General features: G+C 39.1%; 2 protein-coding genes across 2 annotated transcripts; both read right to left on the reverse strand.

Moving 5' to 3' along the window:
* Nucleotides 1-1131: 1131 nt before the first annotated feature.
* LOC306900841 (uncharacterized protein) lies at nucleotides 1132-2103 on the reverse strand (the record flags this gene model as incomplete). The annotated part of the gene is made up of 1 exon (XM_079468156.1): nucleotides 1132-2103. The coding sequence occupies one exon, from the start codon at nucleotides 2101-2103 to the stop codon at nucleotides 1132-1134; it is 972 nt and encodes a 323-aa protein (XP_079324282.1).
* A 2144-nt stretch (nucleotides 2104-4247) lies between these two features.
* vsig8b (V-set and immunoglobulin domain containing 8b) lies at nucleotides 4248-12118 on the reverse strand. The gene is made up of 8 exons (XM_079467474.1): nucleotides 12035-12118; nucleotides 11039-11142; nucleotides 10011-10180; nucleotides 9225-9426; nucleotides 8580-8729; nucleotides 7927-8049; nucleotides 6877-7015; nucleotides 4248-6018 (listed from the first exon to the last, which is right to left on the reverse strand). Exons 2-8 carry the CDS (start codon nucleotides 11112-11114, stop codon nucleotides 5775-5777), a joined length of 1104 nt encoding a protein of 367 aa, XP_079323600.1. The 5' UTR covers nucleotides 11115-11142; nucleotides 12035-12118; the 3' UTR covers nucleotides 4248-5774.
* Nucleotides 12119-12339: the final 221 nt, after the last annotated feature.

Genomic DNA, 12339 nt, shown 5'->3' on the forward strand with positions numbered 1-12339 from the left:
GATGCGCACCACCAATTTGGATAGCTGGAAGGAATCATCTGTTCTTGATGAGATTTACAGTATAGCTGAGTATCATCTGCAAATTTGCCGGTTCAAATCTCAGTGCCAGCAGGTCATGACTGAAGTGCCCTTGAGCAAGGCACCTTACCTCAGATTGCTCTGCAGTAATGTGCCACTGTAAAAAAACTACTTGTAAGTCGCTTTGGATAAAAGCGTCTGCCAAATGAATAAATTTAAATGTAAATAACAGTGGAAGCTAATTCCATGTTTTCTAATAATGTTTCCATTACATGCCATGGGCAGCATGTATAGCAAGAGAATAGCAAGGGTCCTAAAACCGATCCTTGAGGTAATCCATAGTTGACTTGAGTGTTAGATTTGACTTTTGTTTAACACATTTCTTCTCTTTTACATCCCAAATGTATCACTGATGTCTTACATTTATTTTTCACTTATGTCCAATGGCTACACTGTAAAAACAACTGTATGATTTACCACCTTTATAAATGTAAATATAAAAAAGGTTGCGTGCACTTTTACGTACGTGAAGAGTTTGTTTGCACAAAAGGAAAGAATCAGTTTTACACTTTTTTGTGTTGTTACGATATGTCATGAATAAGGTATACAGTTGATCTTCTACACTTTCAGTTGATAAAAAACCTTTGAAAACGTCTTAAAATTAAACATCCAGAGGTGATTTCCCAGACAGGAATTAGCTTAAGCCAGCACTAGGTTTTAGTTAAATCCGGATATTTAAGTTGTCTTTAAAAAAACTTTACAAAAAAACATTATTGATGTGCATCTTGAGACAAAACAATCGCACTGATATATTTTAAGAGTTTTTTCGATCAAAACACTTCTAACATAGTTAGTCTGGGACTAGGCTTAAACCCTGTCCAGGAATCTGCCCCCTGTTATTGATTGATCAACTGTGGGTAAGAAACAGAGTCACAAAGCAGTTTGAGAAATATCTCAATTGATTTGTTGAAACATTTGATGGGACTCCAATAGAAACAAGTGTAATGTTGTTTTGAGATGAGTCAATTTCCCTAATAAAAGCAACCTTGCTGTAATGCCACCCACACAACCTGTCTTGAAGCATGTGAAGAAATGTTTGCGTCACACTCCGGGTCAATGATGTTCTTGGTCGTGCTTTTCGGTTTTAACTTCCGACACTTTCAAACCACTTAAGCAAGGGTACTCGTCTAAAAAGATGTTGTAGGAGGCGATGAGTTCCTTCCAGTGGCTTTTCTTCCCGTAAACCATCACACCCGCACTCACTGTGGTGTAGATGCTCGCGAACAGAATATTCACAGTCATGGTGTTCAGCCTTACCAGCACCACGGTCGTCTGCGTGAACACATCCACAACCACGAAACAAACAAACGCCACCACCAGGCTCAGGGTCATATTGATCACACGCATCTGAGTGCCCAGCTTGGGCCCGTGGGCACCGTTGGTGCTTGCTTTCATTTCCATGAGATGTTTGGTAAGGTGGTACGCGATAGAAATGCTGCATTTGATCATCACGATGCCCGGAACGATGTCAGAGATGATAACGTAGTAAAAAATGTAGGCGAGTCCATCGCTATTGGTGGGCATGATGGACCCGCAATCATCCTCATTGGAGGTCCTGTTGGAATATTGTAAAATCGTCAGCATCGGCATGCAATTGGCCAAACCGCATATGCCGATCACGGCCAGGACGGTGTGCACGTGTTTCAAGATGGCCTCCTGGATGCGCGTGTAGAAGTGCACGGGCTCCACCACCAGTTTGGTGCCGTAGTAGAAGGTGAGGAACGCCGTGCTCCAGAATATGATGAGCTTCAGGCTGAAGATGAGCACCAGTAGGGTTGCCGCCGTGAAGGGAATTTTGCACACAATGTCAATCTCATCTATGGTCTGCCATAAATAGGCGAAGATCTGCTGGAAGATGCTGGCCACAGCGATGGCCGAGATGATGAAGTCACACGGGTTAAGCTTGTGCTTCTTTCTGTAGCTCCTCTGGATCACCAGCAGCAGGTACATGTTGAAGAAGATGGTACAGATGCCCAGCAGGCCCGTCGTAAGCCAGATGAAGAGTTTATCCGTGAGGGTCAACATGACTGGGCTGTCTTCAGGTGAGTGTCTATCGCAGAGCAACAAATATGGGGACAAAATGATGGTGAGCAAATGGAGGATTTAATCTTATTGTCAAATGTTACTCGTAACATAAAGAACCTGCATTGTAAAAAAACTGAAGACATTTTTCAATCCATGGTTGACTTGTTGATTTCAATGAGCCAAATAATGTCAACATTTAACCTAAACTTGGTTAAGAACAAATATAACTATTTATTTAGGATTATCTTTATTCTTACACACATAACCTGATTTAAATTTGAGTCAGTTAAAAAGTATATATATATATATATTTATTTAACTTTCATTTAATAATTTGAGTACTTCCACTTCAACTTGTTTCACTTTATTGCTAAAGGAAACATTTTTATTAATATAAATGTTTGAATAGTTTGTTTTAAATAACACTTGAACCAACACGTTGTTTTTTTCCACCACAGATTTTTAAAGAACAGGCTGTAGAAATATTTGTTTTCCCCTAAAGCTTCACAAAACACCAAGTCTTCAGTATGAAATAATAAGAAATGTTCTCCTATTCGTCCAAGATCAAATTAATTGAAGCAAATCACAGCTCTTATTGTATGTCAAGATATAAGATTCTAGTACCTTGTTTTGGATTTCTCAAAATCTTGTGCGCTTGAAGGATGAAAATAGCAGGAAACTGTCCTCTGTTATCACTGCCGAATACATTTATTTAATGAACATAATAAATGACAGGAGGGAATTGAATCAGAATTGCTGTGATGGATTTATAAATCGGCTGACCATAACCATATGTAAAGCAGTGTGTTCTAGAAGTTGGAGGCATTACTAGTCAATCTGAACCACGATCAATGGAACACAGGTATAATTCAGATGGCTGATTCGAGTTTGCCTTCGATATACACACAAACAAGAACATTTATGGTCACTTATGATAATGGATTTTGAAAAACGTTTTTCTTTTTGCCAACTGAATGTCACCGTAATCTTATCTATGATGCTTTTATTTATTTAGCTACTTTTCAAATGACTCTTAAAATCTTCAAATAAATATAAAAATATAAATAATGTTGCATTTTTTAATATGATTTTATTTACTTATAATGATTTATATAGTTTTTTTATATTACCGTTTTCATATTCAACTAACAAGTATCTTTTATTTTTATGTTATCTTATTGAACATACAATTTAAAATAAAAAATATTTTATTTTCCGAAGATAGAACCGTTGAAGAAACATAAATGGTTTTATTCAGAAGCTGATCGTTCTTTGGAGCGTGAACGCATTCATTTTTTTAGTTTTTCTAAAAGGCTTCATGTGGTCACCTGCAATGTTCTGTTCTTTGTCGATTTTACCATTTGTAATGAGTGTTATTAATATCAAAGGGTTACAAAGGAAAAGAACAATTGTCGTAGTAACTCCACTGATGTGGATGGATTCTTAAAGATATTTTATCAGTACTGCCTGCGTATTCTGAATTTGGCAAACTATTCTCACTCTATGGGCTTCAAATGATTGCCTTGTATCTTACATTAAACAATATAGAATTCACTATTGCCATGTCGTCATTTACTTTCAGACATTCCGAATGTAAATGCAAGTCAAATGTAGGTTTGGTCACGCTTTTTTGCCTACGCGAGTCCTTCCTGTGTTAATGCAGAACGGATCTAAGAGGTCAGATTTGACTAGCACACACACCACCGAGACGCACGATGAGAAGATCAAGTCTTTTTCACACCTCCACCTTATTAACAAGTCTATTTTAGCTCATCTGGCATTCACATGCATGCTACACCATAATTGGACGTTTGCTACATAACGTGCAGCGGACAACATTGTCCTGAAGTCTGTTCATTTCGCTCCATTCATTTATGACATCCAAACACATCCAGCAGTCCTCACCATGAGCCAAACGTCTTCTCGTTTCCGTAGTAACCCAGCGGTAGGTTTTCTCTGCTTCTTGTCTAGTATAGTGAGACTCCTTATATGACCCTGACATTTCAACACAGATCTGACGGAGTAAAGCCTTGATAATCAGGAGTCCTACAGTTTTCTGTTCGGCTGTGAAAACGTCTGATAATCCAGAAAGATGTGTTATGTATACTTAATAATACATTTTTCCGAAGTAAAAAATACAGACTGACAGTTTACCTGACCAAATGTTTATTTGTTTTGAGAATACTGTTTTACTGGTTTTGCCAATATAACTTTTATAGCTTTTTTAATATCCCTTTAAATAAAAACTGTTCCCTGATTACATCACACTATAGGAAGTGACATTAAAAAAAAGAAAAACAATGTAAAACATCAGAAAATATGAACAAAGGATCTGATGAATGCTCTTTTTTTGTGTTGGTCTGCTTGTACAAAAAAATTGTAATCGGTCGAATGAAATACAGAAATCCAAGTGTCTGACTTTGACTACATCACATTTATATCTGCTATCATCTGTTTCTAAAATACTTTATTCGATCACAACACCACTATATATATACATATCATATGATAACACAATCATATTTATTTTACAGAGCCGTATGTGGTGAAGGGGACTATCATTACATGGTAAGCTTGATATCAGACCATATTTCTGTTATCTAGGGGGAAACTGTTATTGAGACTAGAAAAAGTAGTTAAGAACATGTGAAACTGCTCAAAACACTTCAGTAACACAGAAAAGCACTGTTTGTTAGCGAGGTAATCATATTAAATGGTAAAAACACAGTTTGTTACGGTGTATTACTTGCAAAATCATTTTTGATAGTGTAACTTAAAGGATTTTAGTTTCCCTACACCAAATATTTCATTTTCAAGCCGAATGAACCTTGGCATGAGAAATTAGTTTTGTGCAATTAAATCGGAGTTCATGCAAAAGCACTGCCGGTAAATGAGGCTTTATTTTATATATCTCAGATCACCACTTCTCATGTTTTCTTCTCACCTTCATCCAGAGACACCTTTTCCCATAACAAGCAAACAACCCAGAAAAGGAAAGTGATTGGAGCGTAACAGATGACGAGGGCAGTTGGGTTTGTACTGACACTGCAGCCTGGGGGCGCTCTCGCTCAACACTACCACATCCATTGACCTGATGAAAATCACAGCAGTCGACGTCCCATCATCTCTGAATGATCGTGCTGATTCAGGTGCATTAGTTCAAAATTGAAAAAGATGCAAATTATTCAACCTCGCGTCAATACAAACGTGTACGACTTACTTACTTCTGCAGAACACAAAAGGAGATTTTGAAGAATGTTGACTTCCGTCGTTGGTCACAAAACAACAGAGACATTTCTCAAAATATCTTCAAGTCTTATAGGCTACAGGGTTTTGAACAACATGAGTGTGAATCGTTTTTGGGCAGAATATCCCCCCTTATAAACAGACTTTACCGAATCGTGGTGGTCAACCTCTTTTAGATCATAACATTCATACAGAAATACATTCTGATTTCACCAAAACATCCAGCTATGCCGAGGCGTAGACAAATAAAATCATACAAAAATACATTAGAAAATATATACATATATATTATCAATCAATATCCTGAATATTATGCAAATTCAACAACGTGAATATTCTCCTGTACACTTCCAACGTCCACGGATCTGTGGTTTTGCAGAGTAGTTCATCTGTAGTTTGATGTGTTCTGTGCAGGACATCCGTGGTTATACAGCGTATCCGTATTTATTGTCGTATCGGAGCGGGGGCTTGTTATCACTAGCTGGCATGCTTGCTTCTCTTTGAACTCCTTTCCGTTCGGTGTAAGCACTGCGACCGGATTCAGCCCGCATTACATCTGCCTGTCGAACCGAGGTGTACTGCAGCCCCGGATGGGCATGGTAGCTTCGCATGGACCGGAAGCTGGTGGTCCGGCTTCCAGGTCGACTCTCAGGAGGCGCGGCATCCACCCTGACAGAAGATAAATTGTGGGAAATGAACACTTGGTATATTTGTTTTCTGAATTGAGGTATTTCATATTATAGATGGTTTCGGCGACGACAACACAAATGTGTTCTAGTTCTTGTAGACCTGCGCAAAGAATGAATTAACTGTCGAGTAGGCCTATGGTTTCAAATTGTAGGAATGAAGCTTAAAATAGTTACATTATATTTCCTACTTTTTGCTTTTGTTATAGAATAATTAAAAAATGCCTTTTTTAAGATTTGGCAAGAATGTTTATTGCAAAACATTATTACCGCTTTTTAAATGTTTACATTGCACACCTTGCGAATGATAGATGCTAAATATATGCCAAAAAGCAAACCATCCACATATTTCGTGTCGCTTTCAACACCTGTGGCACTCGCTGTCACTATACTATTGAAATAATAACTTACATTTTGTGCTATTAGATGTAAAGGGAAAGTGAATCCGAGTGATAATGACAAGTACATACTGTATCTGTGTTTATCCGTGTTTCTGGGTGTGGTGGCAATAACAAGGTGATGAATGACAAGCATTTACTGACTAGTCAACCAGGAATTCTCCAATTTGATCTTGTCAATTCACACATACTTCACTTGAGCACTTTAGGTGTGTTTAGCTGATAATGAGAGAGGAACTGTATATTTTACATTGGGCTTATATAGTAATTCAGTACTGGGACTTATGTCATAAACTATTAGACACGGCAGTCCACCTTGTGTAATATGTAAAACACACCACCACGATGTCAGGGGGGTTGTCAGGGCGTTCCTATGTGGTTTCCGAGCGGAGTCATCACTTCTGCATTAGGAAGGAAGTGAAAGTAAGGCTTGATAGTCTTACCTGACTTCATTGGCAATCTCTTTTTCATAGCGCCTCTTGTTGCAACAACAAATCAGCAGCCAGATCAGCAAAAGTAGGAGGAGAAGCAAGAGTAACGCACCAATCACAGCTCCCACAATCACGCCCACTTTATTGGTCGCTAGAGATAAAATACAGATTCAGATTGTACAGGAGCGTGCAAAGTTTTCAAGGATCTCACAAAACCATTCATAGAAAGAGTTTAAACGATCAGTTTTTGCACAAAATATTCACAAGTCCCAAGGATTTTTTCCCCCAAGGACACTCATGATGGTTTCTATACACTGAAATAACAATGAAAGAGAGCGAGAGAAAGACTGCAGAATTTCGGTTACTGAAAGCCATTCTCTTACACTGGAGAAAGAGATTGTCTGAAAGTCATTGTAACAGATAACCAAACAGATCCGCAAAGAAATTATGATTCAACTATTGTGGGAGTCAAAATCTTTTTTCCGACTCTACCGGAAAGTTGTCGACGTTGTCAGGAAGAGCTCTGTCAATACTTTGGGATATAACAGTATATAGGGAAATAGTATCACTTCGGGGAAGTTGTAACAGGGCTCATGTATTCTCTTTGGCATCTTGCTTCAAAACTTTCTATCTGTTCTTGTGTCAGGGATGTGAATGTTTAGGGGTGGGGCTTCATTATTGCATTTGTCTAAAAATCATAAATGTTTATGCACAAATTTGCCATCTCCATAAAAACTGAAATTCCCGGAAGATCACGCCGGTTGGTTTTTAAACTTGTTTTAATGTTTATGGACAGGTTACAACACTACACGAGATCATCTTGTTTGCACAACACATATGCCGACCAGTAGACATAAAGACTTTATACAAATATTGACCAACCCTAGAAAAACATCCACTGAACGTGTGACAACTAACCCCATACGCTTTACCAAATGTTGTTGGGAGAATGCGCCTTTTTAAACAAATGTCATTTGCTTTGATATTTTCTTCTGTAACGCAATGACATTTAGACACATACAGCTGTGTAAATATGCGTAAACTTTGACTGTCAACACTTACGGTTGTACGCCTGAAGGTTGTACGTGCATCGCTCCGTGCCAACCTCATTGCTGACCTCACACAGGTACTTCCCTGAGAAGCTGTCGCTATGGTTTGCGATCAGCATCTCTCCAGTCTGGGAATCTGCAAACAGAGCGGCCATTCAGAATGTGCACTCATTCCTGTCTGATTACACGGAAAAACCTGTTCGGTGGCTGTGAGGCCTTTAAAGGGATAGTTCACCCAAAAATGAAAATTCTGTCATAGTTTACTCACCCTTAGGTTGTTTTAAACCTGTATACATTTATTTGTTCTGTTGAACACATAGAAAGTATTTTGGAAGAATGTTAGCAATATTCAGTTCGGGTACATCATCATATAGTGGAAAAAAATACGCACACTAGGAGATATTTTGAAGAATTAAGGAAAGCAAACTGTTATGGGGTATTGCGACAATTGCTAACATGCTTCCAGTTCATCAGAACAAAGTAATTTACACAGGAATGAAATGACATGAGGGTGAGTAAATGAGGACAGAATTTCAATTTTTGGGTGAACTGTCCCTTTAAAATATTTTTGTTTTGATGTCCAGCACGAGTCATTCGAACTCTCACACTTAAAGAAGCAGCGGAGCACAGTTGAACTAGACCTGCGTCTTCTGCTGTACAACTCACTTTGTGATGCGGTCGGTGGCAGGTTTCCACTTTCCTTCGTCCACTTGTACTTCAGAAGAGCCGAACCATGCGACGATTTGCAGTGGAGCGAGACCGTTTTGCCTTTCTCCTCGTTGCCCTCCACCCAGCACTTAGGAGGGGAAGGTTTTACTGAGAGAAAAAAGACAGATGAAAATCTGACTTATTGTAGGGAAACGCTAGAAGAAAAGACTAATGTAGTAAGATAAAACATCATATTATAATTTGTTTATTAGTCATTTGATGCATATCTCATTATGTATGCTTTTACTCTGAATTTACCTTATGGTGTGTTTTTATTTTTATCCAAACACCCATTACAATAAATCACAGTGGTTAATGAAAAAAAACTCCTAATAAAGACATGTCCTAAAAGAGTAAACAGCACTAGGTCTGAGCTTTTCCAAATGAGTGCTAATAGAAAGGGTTGGGCTGAGGTTAAAAGAGACAAACATCAGACAGGCAATGACAAAGCGTTCACCCCACCTACCATTCCACTTGGGTCATTGTGAAAGAGCGGATGAAAAAGGCGTGTTAGGGTGGAGGGAACCGGTACGACAGAAATCCAAAGGTCTGAGAAAACTGCCAGCAGGAGTTAGCTGAGAGATGGAAAGTGTTTGTCCTCACCTAACACCACTAAAGTGACTTTCCTGGAGTCGATGCCCGGCGTCTTCTTGACTTTGCACTGGTACGTGGCCGTGTCCTGGGCCTGGAGGGAGGTGATGGTTACCGTGGCGTCTCCGCGGCTGGGGTCGGTAACGAATTTAAAGCGGCTCATCAGGCCTGGGTCTCCGAACTCGTGCTGATTCCCCCCAGTGTAAGATAAGATCTAACAAACAGACAGACAGAGATTTGGTGAGCTGTCCACCTGCTGGCTGTTAACATGCCACGCTGAAGCATTTCTGGGAATCTCTGCACACATCCCCGAAAGGATGCCTGAGGTGAAGCAATTTGGCCAGGAGAGAAATAACCAAAGAAATGACTAAATCTGTCAAGATGATCATGGAACTCAACATTTCATTTATTCTTTTCTTATCATTAAAGGCTTCAAATGTCACGTAAAGAATTGACAAGCTATGTGGCGTGTGTCCTTTTGGTCCAACTCATAATTTTCACCTACACCCACTGGGAAACGTCTCAGGCGTTGTATTTGAAGCATATTCTGATGGTTTTAAAAGCACCTGAAATGATTTTCGGCAGACAAAATTAAAATACAACCTGCATACTGCTGTGAAACAAAAGGAGACATTTTGAAGAATTTGTGGACGCTCATTTCCACGTACATTAAAAGATCCACAGAAAACAAAATGGTTTGGGTCGCCATGAGGGTGATTAACGATAACACAAGTTTCATTTTCACCAGTTTGAGAAGAAAAATTACAGGCTTCTGTAAACTCTTGCATCTCCTCTCACCAGCTGATCTTTCTGGGTCATGTCTTGACTGACGCGTGACCACTCAATGTCCAGCTCTCCCACATCCGGAGAGTCTACGGTGTACGTGCAGCCTATAGTCACGCTCTCGCCCTGGGCTTTCTTGATGGTCTGGTCTCCCGTTGTCGTCACCTGTATGGCCGCAGAGAGGCCTGAAAGTTCAAAAAGATTATTATAATCAAGATCTGTCTCGTCTTCAACTCTGTGAGCTGAATTTTTTCCTCTTTACTGTGTTTTTGTGTCATCACTCATTGTTTATCATACAAAGATAACACAAACACAGTCGAGTTATCAAACGTACCACCAAGTATTTAAAAAATGAGACGTTGCCACATGTCCACTGCTGTTATGGACTCACAAATGTGACCAAACAACAAGTATTTCCTTTCAACAGAAACTGGCCGAACAGACGCATGAATGAGATGCCAAGTAGTTCCTGTAAATGATCTGTATTTCACAATCACAGTCTCTTTAAGAACAACTGTTTGCTTTCTATTCCAGAGGGATGACCTGTCTGCCGCAGTTTGGGTTTGCAAGGGGGTCTGCTGATTTTTTTTTTCAGAAGATTGTGTGCAATTTGTTCTCAGCACCGCCGTAACTACAGAACTTGTTAGGTGACTACGTCACCCCTGTTAGCAATACACATTCACACAAAACATTGGGAGTGACTGTGATTTTGACGGCTTGAAAAACAACCCAACCATAAATGTGTTGAGCAACACTGTTGGCTTTAAACCCAGTGACCGGTAGAAAGTGCATTTATGCTTTATAATTCCTTCTTAATCCCATTGTTTTCTGCACGCTACAGTCGCGCCTGTTTAGGTCTGCAATGCACTGCACTGAATCTCAGAAGACTTTGATTTTGTATACCGTGGAGTGGGAGGCCTGTACATCTTTTTAATTTATGCATAGCACGGTCACGCTCTCGTAGAAACTTGATGCAGCCCACACCAAATAAAAAGAAGTGACCTTTACCACCGAAACCTGAAATCTGAAAAAAACGTACACACCTGCGAGATTCAGACATACTGCAACAACATATATCGCAGCCAACGGTGAGGTGATGTTAACCCAGAGCTTGATCATAGCCAAATGTCGACTTCTCACAGAAAACCTACATGAAAAGAGAAAAAAACTTGTCAGTTTCCCTCGATGACTCGACAGCTCATTTGCGAGTGTGAATCGTGTGAATCTGATGGTCAGGGTCTCACGTGTGACTAATTCAAATGTCCTTGTAGCCGAAGTAGATTTGGGAGAAAGACTCCAGTTTCAATTCCAAGGTGTAAAAGCAAATCATTGGAAAATAGTTAACGAAGAAATCAATATGGCTATTTCCACATTGACTTGCGACGTCTGTTATACCGATATGTGTTAGAAAATATGTTTTATTAACTTTTAAAATCAACATTTTGAAATGATAGATGAAACAAACCTTATTATTGTGTTTTACAATGCTTTTTACTCATTTTAAAGGTTATTTAAATTGGAGTGATGGGATTTCCTACAATATAGTACGTTACAGAATTGATGATGTTCAATTTAAAACAAGGGTTTAATTTATCACAAAGCAAGGAAGCAATGCAAATTGAAAGGCTTTGCTGTTTAAAACGCTGAAACCGATTCTTATCAACATCTCTATCAATCCTTTAAAGGACAAATGATGCAGCTGCCTATTAAACAAACACAGCGATGACCTTAAGAAACAAACGCTTTCCAATAACCAAAAACTAAACATATACATACACATAAACACACATCTAACACTAAAGTCAGCGAGCGTACGAGTTTGCGCACGCTAGTAATGATTTCATATAATGAAATAAGCAGGACAAAGCCAGTTGTAAGGGTGTGATACAGACAAGGAATTCATTTCTCAGTTCTTGTAAAGAGCAAAGTTCAAACTTATAGTCCCTCACATCAAAACCACTTTACTTCCTTCTCTCCTTGTTAAAAATCAAGCAGCAAAACTTCTCTGAGAGATTTCATGTAAATGATTGAAAGATTACCTTATAATCTGAATAACTCCAGCAGTTTGATCGCAGTATCACTCCAGCCACTCTCACTCTCAACTGAACAGGTAAACAGGTGAGTCCTCTCAAACCACGCCCCCTCTCCACAGTCCACCAATCACGGTTTGAGAACCGGGAGCCGTGTGAAACTACCTGCTGCAGATCCTGACCAGCCTATTTCCATCTGAAATGATTTATTTCCTTCAGTTAAGGTTTTATTTAAATGAAATATTTAGTTTTAGTGTTTAACGTGATGTGTGTTTAGGAGAAAACAAACAACAAGCGAGTGGATTAATTGAGAC

The sequence above is a fragment of the Barbatula barbatula genome (assembly GCF_947034865.1).
Source record: "Barbatula barbatula genome assembly, chromosome: 11".
NCBI classification, from domain to species: Eukaryota; Metazoa; Chordata; class Actinopteri; order Cypriniformes; family Nemacheilidae; genus Barbatula; species Barbatula barbatula.